This window comes from Calypte anna, chromosome 8 (assembly GCF_003957555.1).
Source record: "Calypte anna isolate BGI_N300 chromosome 8, bCalAnn1_v1.p, whole genome shotgun sequence".
NCBI classification, from domain to species: Eukaryota; Metazoa; Chordata; class Aves; order Apodiformes; family Trochilidae; genus Calypte; species Calypte anna.
The window spans coordinates 5,074,594-5,089,272 of record NC_044254.1 but is presented as its reverse complement, the minus strand read 5'-3'; the positions used below and the strand labels follow the sequence as shown (position 1 = coordinate 5,089,272).

Here is a 14,679-nt window from a genome sequence, read left to right as displayed (position 1 = left end):
ACTCGATGATCTCTGAGGTCCCTTCCAACCCAGCCAATTCTATGATTCTATGGTATTTAGCAGCTGGATGGCTGCAAAATATTTAACTTAACGCAGTCTGTACTCAAGTGCTTTTAGTTGGAATTGATGTTGTTGTTTCTGTTGATGCATAAAGCCATTTTGGAAAACACTGGATAGCCCCAAATTTTAAATGTGTAATAAGGAATTGTTTGTTTCATACATTCACTGAACCCCTCAGTTATCTTTGTTACTGAATAAAAAAAATAGGGGAGAGACTTGTTGAGTTGGATTGTCTGTACAAATAGTTTGAAACCAAGTTTTAAGTTCTACCTTTTCTGTTTGAATAGGTCTTTGGTGTCCGATTGGTCTAGAAATATGGTTTTTAGCATGGTTGAGAGTTCTGAGTTGATTTCTAATACAGTAGAAATGTACAACGTTGAGTTAACATTTCTGTGCCAAACAGTGCTGAATAACTGCTGTAGTGCAAGCTAAACCTGCAGTCTTCACCTTAGCTTTTTGATAGTCATCCTTCATTTTACAGGTCCCTGAGTTAATTGCTCAAAGTCTTAGTGTCTCATATAATTCTAAATAGGAAATGAAAGATCAAAGGGCAGGGGGAGGGGAGAAGTTAAAGGTATTTTTAAGAACCTGTAAATCCTCAGTTAGAACAGGATTTCAGTCAGTGGCTGAATATGAGTGGATCTTGAAGGTTGTTTGCTAAGTGGCTGTGTGTGGCAGTGTTCACTGGGCAAGGGTGCACTGGCAGAAATACATAGTAGGACATGACCTTTCAGGCTTCTACACATTCCTGTGGATTTTATATTTTAGATTAGGTGCCTGTAACTTCCTTCCTTTGTTTCCAGAAGTAAAAATGATCTGTGGAAGTATTTAGTATGTAAGCATTATGATAATACACTTTCATATCTGCATTTAATGACAGCTGTGCATTGTGTGTGTTGAAACCAAGAGGAGTAGCAGTAGTAGCAGTAGTAGAAGGTGTCCTCTTCCACTGCTCCTTCTGTTGCACGGGTGTTGGGACTACATGATCTCTAAGGTCCTTTCCAACCCTTGCCATTCTGTGGTTCCATACTGTGATTTTTTTGGGAATCTTAAACTTTGAGAGAGATTAACTATGACTTTAAAAAATATTAAAAAAGAATAAAAAGAAATGTACTGCAGTTGCATATACAGTGCTTTGGCTTCTGAGGATTTCTTGTCTTATGCAAGCAGGTGAATTCTTCAGGTTAGAAATATGAGAAATCACTTAAGATTCAAGCTGCTTTGGCTGGCTTGTCTCAATAAATACAGGTTTTATTTGTGGTTGTAGTGTAACGTTAGACAAAATGATAGTAAGAAAATCAGTGATAATTCTGTCATAGCTTTTTGCAAGTTTTTTTCAGTTATGCTTACTGATGATATAAGCAGTTATATTGGACACCTCTTCTCCAGCAGAAGCTTATTCTGGGATTTTTATAGGTCTAGATTAGCCTGAGGCTTTCACCAGGTGTAATCAGTGAGAGTCATTCAGTGTAATGAACAAGGTGCATAAGATCTGGCCAAGAGGCTATGTTTATTATCTAAAACAAACAAAAACCCCTGGGCTGTTTTTCTTTGAGTCCAGTGACAGTTTCACCACAAGAAGGATGTAGAAGTCTTTTTGTCATGATGTTTTTCATACAGAAGTTGTCCTTTGAATCAATTCCACTTAACTACATTTTGTTACTGGAAAAAAAGTTGCAAAAGCCAACAAAAAACTTCCTTTTGCAGACTCAGATTGTATTTTGAAAAGCTTTCTTCCTTGTACTCATTGGTTAAAGGTGGTTTTTAATGAGTTTCCTGTAATACTTTGAGAAGTACCTGTTAGCTGTTTCAGGGATTTTTAAAAATATCCTGTAAAATAATGATCAAAGGTCAGACCTGTCTTTTGATTAGTTAGGGTTCAATTTTTTTTCCCCAAAGTTAGTTTTTTCTTTAAACCTTTAGGATGAAAAATAAAATCTTACCCTCATGGCTGTCTGGGATGAAAAGACAAAATTGTGTCTTGGAAAAAGGGCACATTTATTCTTTCTATTTCCCATTTCCCTTTTCAGGCAGTGTCTGGAGCAAATACTAACCTTAAGAGATTCTTAAGTTTTCCAGGGCTTGGTATGAAAAATGTTTTGGAAGGAAACATTCTGTGGAGCATCTTTTGAAAATCAGGGTCCTAGGTAACCTACCAGTGTGAGGTAACCTGCACATACACACCCAGTGTTCTTGGTTGAGGGTTTGAAGGTAACTTGAAGTAGTGCAGCATAAACATTGCCTGTTGTGTGGTTTTTCCAGGTCTAACCTAAATCTCCCCTCTTTCAGCTTGAAACCATGAACCCTTGTCCTGTCACTCCATACCCTTGTGAAAAATCCTTCCCCAGCTTTCCTGAGCCCCTGCAGGTACTGGAAGGCTCCTGTAAGGTCTCAGACTTCTTCAGGCTGTACAACCCCAACTCTCTGAATCTGTCTTCATAGGAGAGGTGCTCCAGCCCTTGGATCGTCTCCATACTGAGGCCTTCTTTTCCCCCTCGTGATTGATGATTTGAGCAAACTATTTTGCTTCTTCAGACTTAAAATGAAAAAGCAGAAAGTGAAGGAAATGCTGTTTTTATTTTTATGTGATTAGATGGGAGAGAGGGGGGTGTGTCAGTATGAAGTGTATCTGATTGCATACTCACCTGTCCTACCCAATGGAAGATCATCTTTCTGTTAAGAAAACACTTTTATTGTCTTATATTAATTTGCATTTTCCATTTTCTAAAACCTGTCAAGGTCTTTGAAATTAACACTAGAGCTGCATTGCAGAATATATTTATAAAAGCTTGCCTTAGGAATGTGGAGTGCCAGCAAATGAGTTCTGGCATGCAGAGGATGTTAAGAATTAACTGGTCAAATAAAAATTCAAATACTATTTGAGCCACTTCATCATGCATAGGACTAATGGACACAATCTCTAGAAAGAGGGTCATTTAGTGTGCCTTTTAATTCTCATGTACACCTTTCTGTATTTTTGTAATTCAAAGAGTTTCATGAGATTTCATTTTCAGTTACTCTTGTTTTTTAAAATAACTGCAATTTCCCTCTCCATCTTTTCAGGCTAAATCTAAATCTATAAATTTTCAAGTGACAATTTAAGATCTTAGCTTGGATCCTAAAGAATTTTAAGTGCATAATGTATGTGGAAACATTTATTTTTACCAAGAAGCTTGGTTCTCTTTCATATTATAAAGGAAATGCTTTTCCTATAATGTCCTGGGTGCACTGTTGAAACAGGAGGGTTTTGATGAAAAATCAGTAGAAGTCTAGATGGCTGTCAAATCCAAAGTCACAGTCCTTGTGATTTTGGAAAACCTGTGAGTGAATACTACAAAAAACCCCTCTGGTGAGCGTATAGAATCATAGAATTGGCTGGGTTGGAAGGGACCTCAGAGATCATCAAGTCCAACCCTTGAACCACCATTGCGGTTGCTAGACCATGGCACTGAGTGCCACATCCAGTCTCTTTTGAAATATCTCCAGACACGGAGAATCCACTACTTCCCTGGGCAGCCCATTCCAATGTCTGATCACCCTCTCCGTAAAGAAGTTCTTTCTAATCTCCAACCTAAGCTTCCCCTGGCACAACGTAAGACCCTGCCCTCTTGTCTTGCTGAGAGTTGCCTGGGAAAAGAGCCCAACCCCCCCCTGGCTCCAACCTCCTTTCAGGGAGTTGTAGAGAGTGATGAGGTCTCCCCTGAGCCTCCTCTTCTTTAGGCTGAACACCCCCAGCTCCCTCAGCCTCTCCTCATAGGATCTGTGCTTGAGTCCCTTCACCAGCCTGGTTGCCCTCCTTTGGACCTGCTCCAGGACCTCAATATCCTTCCTGAACTGAGGGGCCCAGAACTGGACACAGGACTCGAGGTGTGGCCTCACCAGGGCTGAATACAGGGGCAAATATTCATTCAAAATTATTCATTTACAAGTTATGAAAACTACTAGAACAAAAAATTAAGATTAAGGAAAACAAGTAAAGAAAATGAGATCAGAAGAGAGCATGAAGCACTGTCCAGTCATGGCTCAGTGTAATGTTAGACTGACTGCAGTTTTACAGGTTTGAGAAATACAAATCTCCCTTTCTGTGGCTGGCAGTATAAAGGTACCTTCTGTGTTTAAGACCAAAACATTGCAATTTCAAGTTTAATTTGCAAACCCTAATGTTTCCAGAATGCCTGCTGCAAACCTTGAGATTGCATAGGTTACAAGTCAGGCTTTGAAAGCCAAGGGTTTTTACCAGCTCAAGGTATTTGGAGCCAGTCAGTGAATCAGGATTTCTTGTGTGTTTCACTGGCCAAAATGATGCTTTATAAAGCACTTTTTTGGTAGGGAGAAAGGTTGGCACTCAGGATCATTGCTGCATGGTGTCATACTGCTGTCCCTTATGGTCTCTCTGTGGTCTTTTGCTTTATATCATGTAATTCTTACTGGAAATAATAGCTTGTGGAGGAAATACCTGACAGAAATATTCTGTATATTTAATGGAGGGTGTTCCATTGGCTAAATGATACCAAGACTGCTACTTTTCCTGTTAATGGAATAATCTCTTTAAAACAGAGATTGTCTTATGCTCTGGAATTCAGGTCAGTGTATTTTTGGGTGGGTGCCTGTTCAATTCAGTAAATTGATGCTTGGTTTCAGTATGCTGTCTGCAGGTAGCATGTAGCAATGAGAAACAAAACAAAAACACAAAAAACCCAAACCCAATCAAGCAACAACAAAAAAACCCAAAAAATATACAAACACAAAAAAGCTAACCAAACAAAACCAACCAACCAAAAGATGGGAAGCCCAAGTCTGTCAAACTCCACTATGAAAAATCAGGTGCTCCCTATTCCTACTTAATATTTTTCAAAATTAAAATGGCTCAAGAAGCTGAAATGTTAGTGATGAGTTGATGACAGGCAAACAGGGTGAAATGTGTACTAAGGGTGCATTATTTCCATTGCTTGCTTATCCTTGAGGCAGAAGGAGCTTCTGCACTTCATGTAGTTTGAATGTAGTTTGGTAGGCTACTGAGTAAACCTGTGTGGCAGATTGTGTGATTAATTGATTTATTTTTAAAGTAAGATACACATGAATGCAGATAACATCTCTAGATAGCAGGAGCTTTCTTATTTACACTTATTTTTAAGTTGTGCTTTTTAGGAGGGGGATAGGGAGAGAAGGACTTTAATTGGCAGAAAATGAAATGTAATTTTTGAAATTGGTTACAACTAACTGGACCAGCTAGCACTGATTACTTGTAAGCGGTATAAAGGTGTATGTGTCAGCAAGAGGCACACATGCTAGTGAAATCTGTCCTTGAACTGTTTTACACAACTAACTTCTGTGTTTTGGGCAATCTTGGGTCTGAGCAATTGTTTAAATAATTGTTGAAAAGAATTCTGAAAAGCTTGGTTTTTAACTCTGCTAGAATGTAGCTTTTCTTTGCACAAATAAAATAAAAAGGAGGTACCCAACTTGATGTGAGGCTGCTTGATACTCTCACTTATCAGAACTTCATCTAGTGTTCATGATGCTTCTTCAACCAAATATATAAGTTGTAGGGGTTCAGATAACTGGATTTGGTTTGGTTTAAATGCACTTCTTTCTTCATGCCTTTGACTTTCTGTGAGGGATCTCTGCTGAAGAGAGCAGAGCTGGTGCTTCTCTGTTAGCTGGAAATGTCAGCCACTTCCTGCCTGAAGTACTGCCACATGCCTCCCATTCCTCTGGAATGGTTAGAGGATCTTCAAGTCACAATGATTAAACCAGTATTTTTCCCTCAGCTACTCCAAATGATGAATCTTTGTCATGTTTAGGTGCTGGCTTAGGCGTAATCCAGAGATTCAAGTCAGAAAAGTTCTTTCTGTCCTGTGTAATAAATGGCCCTGTGTTCATGATATGATGTGTTTAAAAAGTACACACAATTTAAAAAAAAAAACACTTAAGAAGATAGGATGTTTTTGAAGGAGACCAGATGTTTTCTTGTCTATGTAGTTTTCTTTTGATTGTTTTCCTCAAATTGCTATTCCTTGGCTGCAAGATTGATGTGTGGAAACAGTCTGCAAAGCCTCTGTATCCAGGCACCGGGTACAATAATTAAAAACAGTTTGTTGCCCATGAACAGACAAATTATTTGCTGTTTCCTACATAGTAGGTGTTTGCTTTCAGAGAAGAGACAGTATTGCCAAAATAAGCTGTGTGGTTACTTTCTAGTTGTGGGGTTTGGTGGTTGTTTTCCAATTATTTTTTTTTTCTCCTATGTGGTATTCCTCATCACAGTGTAGTCCAAAAGTTATCTTCTTGATAGGAAAAAGCATGACTGTTCAAGATACTTTTGTACAAATGACTTATGGCAGTAGTACATATTTCCTAGTATTTCTGACTGTGAACTTTCAAAGCATGATTTGTTATCATTTTTCTGAAGGTGTTGTTGCAAGAGCAGTTCTGACTCTTGGCTCCCCTGGGATTTGGGAAGTTACCATATGGTAACTCAGATCTCATATGGTCTGAGGTTTCAGTCCTTGGAGCAGTGCTGGCAGAACAGAAGGTGTGTTCACACCTTGGCCATGTTTGTGTGTTTGGTTGAGTAGCTTAAACTAATCTGGACTAAATGCTAAAGTAGCTGAGGTGCAGGATATTTGCTGGTTTCCTTGTCCCTGCCTGCCAGCCCCTTTCTGCTGGCTGCTTCCTCTCAGTAATATTTAATTAAGAAAGCAAATGGCAAACATCTTCCATCAGTATTATGAGACAGCATTAAGCTTCAGGATTGCCTGCAGCTAACTTCAGGTGGCCAAGAAGGCCAATGGCATCCTGGCCTGGATCAGGAACAGCGTGGCCAGCAGGTCCAAGGAAGTGATTCTGCCCCTGTACTCAGCACTGGTGAGGCCACAGCTTGAATCCTGGGTCCAGTTCTGGGCCCCTCAGTTTAGGAAGGATATCGAGGTACTGGAGCAGGTCCAAAGGAGGCTACTGGGCTGGTGAAGGGACTCGAGCACAGATCCTATGAGGAGAGGCTGAGAGAGCTGGGGGTGTTGAGGCTGGAGAAGAGGAGGCTCAGGGGAGACCTCATCACTCTCTACAACTCCCTGAAAGGAGGTTGGAGCCAGGGGGGGGTTGGGCTCTTTTCCCAGGCAACTCTCAGCAAGACAAGAGGGCAGGGTCTCAAGTTGTGCCAGGGGAAGTTTAGGTTGGATATTAGAAAGAATTTCTTCATGGAGAGGGTGATCAGGCATTGGAATGGGCTGCCTAGGGAAGTAGTGGATTCTCCATCCCTGGAGATATTTCAAAAGAGCCTGGATGTGGCACTCAGTGCCATGGGCTGGGAACTGCAGCAGTAGTGGATCAAGGGTTGGACTTCATGATCTCTGAAGTCCCTTCCAACCCAGCCAATTCTATGATTCTGTAAGATTGCAGACTGTACAACTCTCTATGTGTTTTGAGGGATGCAGTCAACAATACTTCCATTCTTACCTTTCAGCTTTTTTTTTATCAGAAGGATGACTTAAAAAAGGTTTTTTTTTAAATATTCTTATTAGATGATCTCTACACATCCTTTCCAACTGCACCCATTCTGAGATTCTTTGAGTTTAGTAGGAGATTTTATATGTTGTCTGGTATGTGACACTGTCATTATTTTCTTTAGCTTTTGTAGAAAAAAGGAGTTTAACTGAATAACTCAGTAATGAGTAAAAAAGAAGTAAGTCCCCAATAGAACTAAAGCTGATGGTAAAAGGGAAATTACATAACCAGCTACTGATTGGAGGTGACTGGAAAGTTCAGAATGCATGTATGTCTCTTCTTGTTACTTAAGAATATAAAAAAAGACCCTTGAGATGTTTTTCTCCTTCCCTTCCTTAAATAAGCTTAATGTGTGATTTATTCAGTAAGGCTTTTTTTACTGCTTTTCCTCGAAAGTGCAAAGCTAAAGTATTAGATCATGTGCCATGCTAACATAAAAATAGAAAGTTTTTCCCTCTTAGTAGCTTACTACTTAAGATGATTAAAAATCTCAATAGTCTCTTGTGAGATTCACAGCCACATTCTTTAACTCTGACATGAATTTACTCAAGCTGTTTAATTTGAAAAATGACTTGATCATGATTTTTGTCTCTAGCATTAAAAATATTTTTGATCATAGAATCACAGAACTGGCTGGGTTGGAAGGGACCTCAGAGATCATCGAGTCCAACCCTTGATCCACTACTGCTGCAGTTCCCAGCCCATGGCACTGAGTGCCACATCCAGTCTCTTTTGAAATATCTCCAGGGATGGAGAATCCACTACTTCCCTGGGCAGCCCATTCCAATGCCTGATCACCCTCTCCATGAAGAAATTCTTTCTAATATCCAACCTAAACTTCCCCTGGCACAACTTGAGACCCTGCCCTCTTGTCTTGCTGAGAGTTGCCTGGGAAAAGAGCCCAACCCCCCCCTGGCTCCAACCTCCTTTCAGGGAGTTGTAGAGAGTGATGAGGTCTCCCCTGAGCCTCCTCTTCTCCAGCCTGAACACCCCCAGCTCCCTCAAAACATCATAAAGTACTGTACATAAAGCTTTTGTTTTCTAAATAAAGTGTGACTAGTGCGGGGAAGGAAATGAACACATATGCACTCTGAGCTTTCCATTTTTAGTACACACATTTTCCATTAAGGATGTAGAGCACCTCTCAATTTATAATATGTGGGTTTTCTGGCATGGACATCGAGGTTCTCAAAGAAGACTCAGGTGGTTCAGAGACTTGTTCTTGGAACTGTGCTTATGTGAGCCAGGGTGTAGAACTGCATTTTTCTGCTTGAAGCATTTGCTTCCTGAGTGTCTGAGCTGTTTGTTCAGGCTTCATTGCTAAGTTGAGGTGCCTTTGTTTGGACTGAAATGGGATAGAGAACATTTGAGTGAATAACCCTCATGGCAGGCTGGAGTAGGTTGTAATGAAAGGCTGGAATTAGAGGTTCCTGGGTGTAATTTATTCAGCTGACATAGTTATGGGAGGGAAAAGGTACGTGTCTGCACTGGATGTGGTGGTTTAAGCTTATTCTAAAGACAAGTTTGGAGTACACTCAGTGACATTAAAGACCTTACATCTCAAATGTAATTGCAAGAATGTGGATGGTATGCTTTTAAGTATCTGATCTGAATAAGAAGCTCCTTGCAGTCATCTAATGTTTATAATATTTTCTTTGTCTCTCAGATGAAAATTTAGGAAGTAGGAATTCTCTTAAACTGCCTTTATGCACAAAGGGCAAGAACAAATATTTTGTACATCAGCACATGTCTCTAGTTGTAGTATCATCATTTTCTTTGGCTTTACGATTGTTACACTTTCCCTGGTTTTTTTTGTAGCAGTATTTTCATAATAAAACTTCTAGTTCACAGTGTGCCTGTCAGTTCTTACTTTGCTGCAGAAAGAAATGGTGACATTTGTCTTCTGATAATTAATGTGGTGAAACCATCTTATATTTGAGTTCCTGCGTTGTCATTCTGTAAGCAAGCACAACAAATAAACTTAAATAGACTAAAACACAAAGTTATCCAAGTAGTGCATCTTGTGATCCTTCTTTTCTGCAAAAGAAAAGCATAGAATGTCAGGTTGGAAAGGACCCTGAGGATCATCTGGTCCAACCCTTCCAATACTATGGTTTATATGAGGTGTCTCAGCATCCCTCTGAGCTAAGACTTACAACTTTCCAAAGCTGGGGAATTTACCATTTCCCCTGGATCAGTATTCCAATGTTTGACTGTCCTCAATGGTGCAAAAATTACCTTTATCATTGGCATCTTCAGTAAGTCCATTAATAGTAGATGTGGGGTTGGAGGGAGAGAGGCTCCTGGTAGACTTGATCTTTGCTCCTGAGGTGAGTTTTCCTCTGCTGTCTTCTCCAGTGGTGGTGTAACTGCAGAGTTAATGGTTACTCAGGGCAGGCTGTATTTAGGGAGCATTTTTTTTTTTAACTTTCATTGCCTTCAAAGAGTTCTATCCTAGTGGACATTCTCTTTTGTACTAATGATTTACTTGGAAATTAAAATTCATTTTGAGCTAGATTTGCTGCTGATTGCAAGTATTACAGGAGCTCTTCAGCAACACTTTTACAAAACAACATTGCTTTAAAAATACTGGGAGTTAATAAACTGTTTGTAAAGCAGGTAAAATCTTGTGGGATTTTCTTGTTTTAGTCAAAAAGATATTTAATGCAAGGATGCTTTAAAAAAATCTTAAGTCTTTTTCCAGTGGTGAATCCATTACCTAAGCTTGGGTGGAGCTCAGATTACATCATCTGTCTGAAAACCACTCGCGCTTGTGTGTTCATGCTTTGTCTGAAGATAGGCAAGAGAGCAAACTAAACTGCAAATACAGATTTGTAATTGCTCTCTGAATTACAGCTGTTGTTTATTGGCTTTTTTTTATAATGTGAATTTCCTAACAAGTTTTTATGCCATACAAGTCAGCCATCTGCAGAACTTGAGTTGATCAGTTCTGGGATTTCTACGTGTAATGACCTCAGTGAGTTGATGGGTAAAACTGTAGCTAGTTTATGGAGAAGGAAAATCATTTTGCAGAGTTGCATGTATAAATGGTTATGACTAAGCAAGTCTTTGAAAGAGCAAAAGTGTGTTGAAGTGTGAGCTTCAAAAGTGCTGCAAAATATTTATATATTAAAAAATGGATTTTTGGTCAGAAGTTGCTAAACTGCCTGTTCAGAATGGCACGTGGCTTTTTTCTAAGTGCTGTTTTTGTGGGTCCCTATAGGTAGACCTAAAGTGACATTCTTTTCTGGATCACTTGGTGGTTTAGAAGTGTAACTGAGAAGCCAGCATGGCAAACTTCTGCACCCAGGTTCTGCTGTGACAGGCAATGTGAAGCTCATCCTGTCCTTGCTCACCAGTCACTGTAGATGACTGGTTGAGCCACCCCTCTCTGGGGCCTTTGCAGCCTTGCAAAGGTGACAAGAGCAGTGACTCTTTAAACTCTGATTCATAAGCACAATAAATCCCAGCACTCAACTTCAGTGGTATTAAAAAAAAAAACAAACTGCAATGGAAATAGAGCCTATCTGGAAGGGAATGCTGCTATGCAGTCTGTTTGAAAATATGTCTTCTCTTTTTTAACCTCTGAAATATAAAAACAAAGATCCATTTAAAATATAAAAAGTCTGTTGTTCAGTGTTCTTCATTCTATCTCTTGATTTCCTAAGGAACCAGGGGAGAAGTTCTGAATTACCATTGCTGATACTTTCTGTATTTTGTGGATACCTACAGTAGGTGTCCTCATTCTGAAGTGCTAGGAATGGGTTTGGTAAATATTATTCCCCTGGCAAATATTATTTCCCTCTTCTTTTTCATTTCTAGATTTATTTTTCATTGTGCAGGCAAGGGAGAACTTTTGCTTTCATAACATATATAGTTTTGCTGTTGCTTTTTTGGTTTTTTTGGGTATTTTTTAAGTGATGTGGTAATTTTTACTCTGGAGATGGTTTCACAGGAATTTGTTGAGAAGGATGTGAGTGTAGTTTAGTATCATCTTAGACTTCATCACCTGAAGATACTAAAGTTAAAAACATCTCTGACATAATCAATTACCAAATAGGACTTCGTGTGGAGAGCATGAGCTTAGATATGTTTTTTGAAAATTAGTCTTCTAGTAATCTGTGTCTTCACACAGTCTGCATGACAGTCTGGGTAAGAAATATAAAATTGCTGCTAAATCATAAGCTATTTAAACACATCCCCCAAAAAATCACATGTGGTATTTACAGAAAGATTGCTTATACCAATGAAACCAAAGTTTGAGGTATATAACACATTCATATAACTTTAAGTATTATATTATTCCACAATAACTTTGTATTAAACCTATAAAGATACTGTTTACAGCTTCAAAACTAATTATTTAGTATTTTTTCCTTCTTTCTTAGGTCCTTGTGGCAGGAGGAGAATACTGACCTGAGATGGAAGTCAAAACATCATTTAACAAAGCCTGTAGTATTCCTGAAACTGTATCCACATTAATTAATGAAGAATTTGTCCTGGTTCATCAGCAATCAGAGGAGACCTCTGGAAAAGATGAAAAACCTCAGCTAAAGGTGGACTATTACTTAAGTTTCATTGTGTTATAAGATTTGTATTGATCAAAAGGTTGCAACTTCTTTTGAATATTTAGTTAAAGGTACCTGCATGTGCTTGAGGAGGGTCTTAGACTGAAAATTCTGTCCTTTTATTACTGGTGAATTTAACATCTTAGATTAAGTAAATCTGCCCAAAAATGGCAATTCAGTTTTGCTTCTTATAACTTCTTTGGGGGTCAGCTTTGTTAGTATTCTGTGGTTTTATATATATATATATTTAAAAGTTCCTTTAAAGAATGGCCTTCGGGTTAAAACTTGAGAAATATTCTTTGTTTGGGGATTAGTGACTCTGTTATTTTAGAAACATGTGATTAGGCTGCATAGGAATAGACCACAGAGGGTCTTGGGTTTTAGTTTCTAGTTTAGTTGTCCTGCTTAGTGCTCTTTAGGCATGACTAAGACCTTTTCTAAAAGCTTTCTACCCCTAAAAAGTAGAAGGTTTTAGCATTTGGGTGACAGCTGATTGGTTAATTACAAATTTCCCCACCTGAGTTGCAGCCGCTGATTTACTGGGTTTGGTCTGCTTTGAACAAGAGGATTTTGTTCCCCTTGAAAGAGCAATAAGCACTTAGTCTGTTTGGCAGCTGTTTACAACTGATGATTTCTGGCTTTTTTTAGTAATTATGTCCAGTAAGAAGCAGGTGAATCCAAGGTAGAATCCATGATGTGAATTTATTATTTGCCATGGTTTTTTTAAATTTTTGTTTGTTTGGGGTTTTGGGGGGGTTTTATGTTTATTTGTTTGGTTGGGTTTTTTGTGGTTTGTTTTTTTTTGTTTTTGTTTTTGGTTTTGTTTGTTTGTTTGATTGATTGATTTTTGTTTGTTTTTTCCCCCCTAACCCTCTCCCTCCTTTTCTTCCTCTCCCTCCTTTTCTTCCTCTCCCTCCTTTTCTTCCTCTCCCTCCTTTTCTTCCTCTCCCTCCTTTTCTTCCTCTCCCTCCTTTTCTTCCTCTCCCTCCTTTTCTTCCTCTCCCTCCTTTCTTCCTCTCCCTCCTTTTCTTCCTCTCCCTCCTTTTCTTCCTCTCCCTCCTTTTCTTCCTCTCCCTCCTTTTCTTCCTCTCCCTCCTTTTCTTCCTCTCCCTCCTTTTCTTCCTCTCCCTCCTTTTCTTCCTCCCTCCTTTCTTCCCTCCTTTTCTTCCTCTCCCTCCTTTTCTTCCTCTCCCTCCTTTTCTTCCTCTCCCTCCTTTTCTTCCTCTCCCTCCTTTTCTTCCTCTCCCTCCTTTTCTTCCTCTCCCTCCTTTTCTTCCTCTCCCTCCTTTTCTTCCTCTCCCTCCTTTTCTTCCTCTCCCTCCTTTTCTTCCTCTCCCTCCTTTTCTTCCTCTCCCTTTTACTGCCACTCTTCTACCCCCACCCTTTCTCCAATTTCCTTCTTTTTTCCCTTGTTTTTTCCTTTTTTTTCTTCTAGGGAAATTGTCTCACCATTTTCTTGCCATCTGCTTAGACTTAAACCCCTCCTATGTGTGGGACAGTTGGTTAAACAACTGAAATGGATTGGATGTGACTAGAAAGTAGTATTTTCTTTAAGACTAATCTGTAACAGAGTCTTTTCATCCTTGTTCCAAATGGAGGATTGAAACACACAAACCTGTTATTTTCAGAGAGGTGTGTTCAGATGGGTGCTTGTTGCATTAGCAGTGAGATTATATGCATTATATGTATTGGGATGTGACACTGAGTTATGTTTTGACTGACTTTTGTTGATTCTTAGTGTGTTTCCTTGTTCAGCAGAATTTCTTAACTTTTGCAATGAGTAAGACTATATATTGGAAAAATAATAGTGAAACTACAAGTACCTTTAAAAAATGTGTTTTCAAAGGTATTTTCAAATGGAGAAGAACAGCTGGAGAAGGCAATGGAAGAGATACTGAGGGATTCTGAAAAAGACCAGAACATTTTCACTGCTCTCCAAGAAGGTCCCAGTGAGGGAAGCAGCCAGGCAGGTGGAGATGAATCAGCAAGTCAAACAAACCAACCATCTCTGCACCTTGCTTTAGACCCTTCTACTTCAGGTATTGCTCAAGTGCTTTCTCCCTCAGCCATACGGAGCAGTTTTTTTGTTAAATTAACTGTTTCAAATTAACCTTAAAATTAATCTAAAACTTTCTGGAGCCTCGTTCCAAAACTACACTGGAGGTTACCCTGGGGCTTCCTCTCCTTTTCAGAGGAGTTGAGACTTATGGACAGGAATAGATCATCAGACTGATGTGCTGTGCTACTCTCTTTTGGTCAAATAATTTAAATTTTGTCTTCAGGTGTTGGTGAGTTATGACAAAGTGTTGTGTCATTTGTTGAATGGGATATAGTTGAGGCAGAGCTGCTACTCATGGAGTATGAGAAGTTTCAGTGCAGTGTTTATTGACAGTACTACCTGCAAATGAAACACACCTTGAGTAAACCCATCAACTTTGGTTCTATCACCAGGTATCAGTAAGGACAGCTTTAGATTTGGTATTTGTTAGGAATTATTGTGGTACTTTTTTGGTGTTGGAGGGAGGACTGGAAGCTTTTTATGTAA

The 14,679-nt window shown here is 39.3% G+C and overlaps 1 protein-coding gene across 3 annotated transcripts in view; it reads left to right on the top strand.

The window, feature by feature from the left end:
• Positions 1–14,679, top strand: part of RABGAP1L (RAB GTPase activating protein 1 like) — a 239,136-nt gene that overhangs the window by 4,495 nt on the left and 219,962 nt on the right. For all 3 annotated transcript variants that reach the window (XM_030454812.1, XM_030454811.1, XM_030454813.1), the window contains exons 2-3: positions 11,955–12,122; positions 13,981–14,173. In XM_030454812.1, the coding sequence (XP_030310672.1) occupies positions 11,988–12,122; positions 13,981–14,173 (328 nt within the window). In that variant the 5' untranslated portion in view covers positions 11,955–11,987. The remainder of the gene's footprint in view (positions 1–11,954; positions 12,123–13,980; positions 14,174–14,679) is intronic.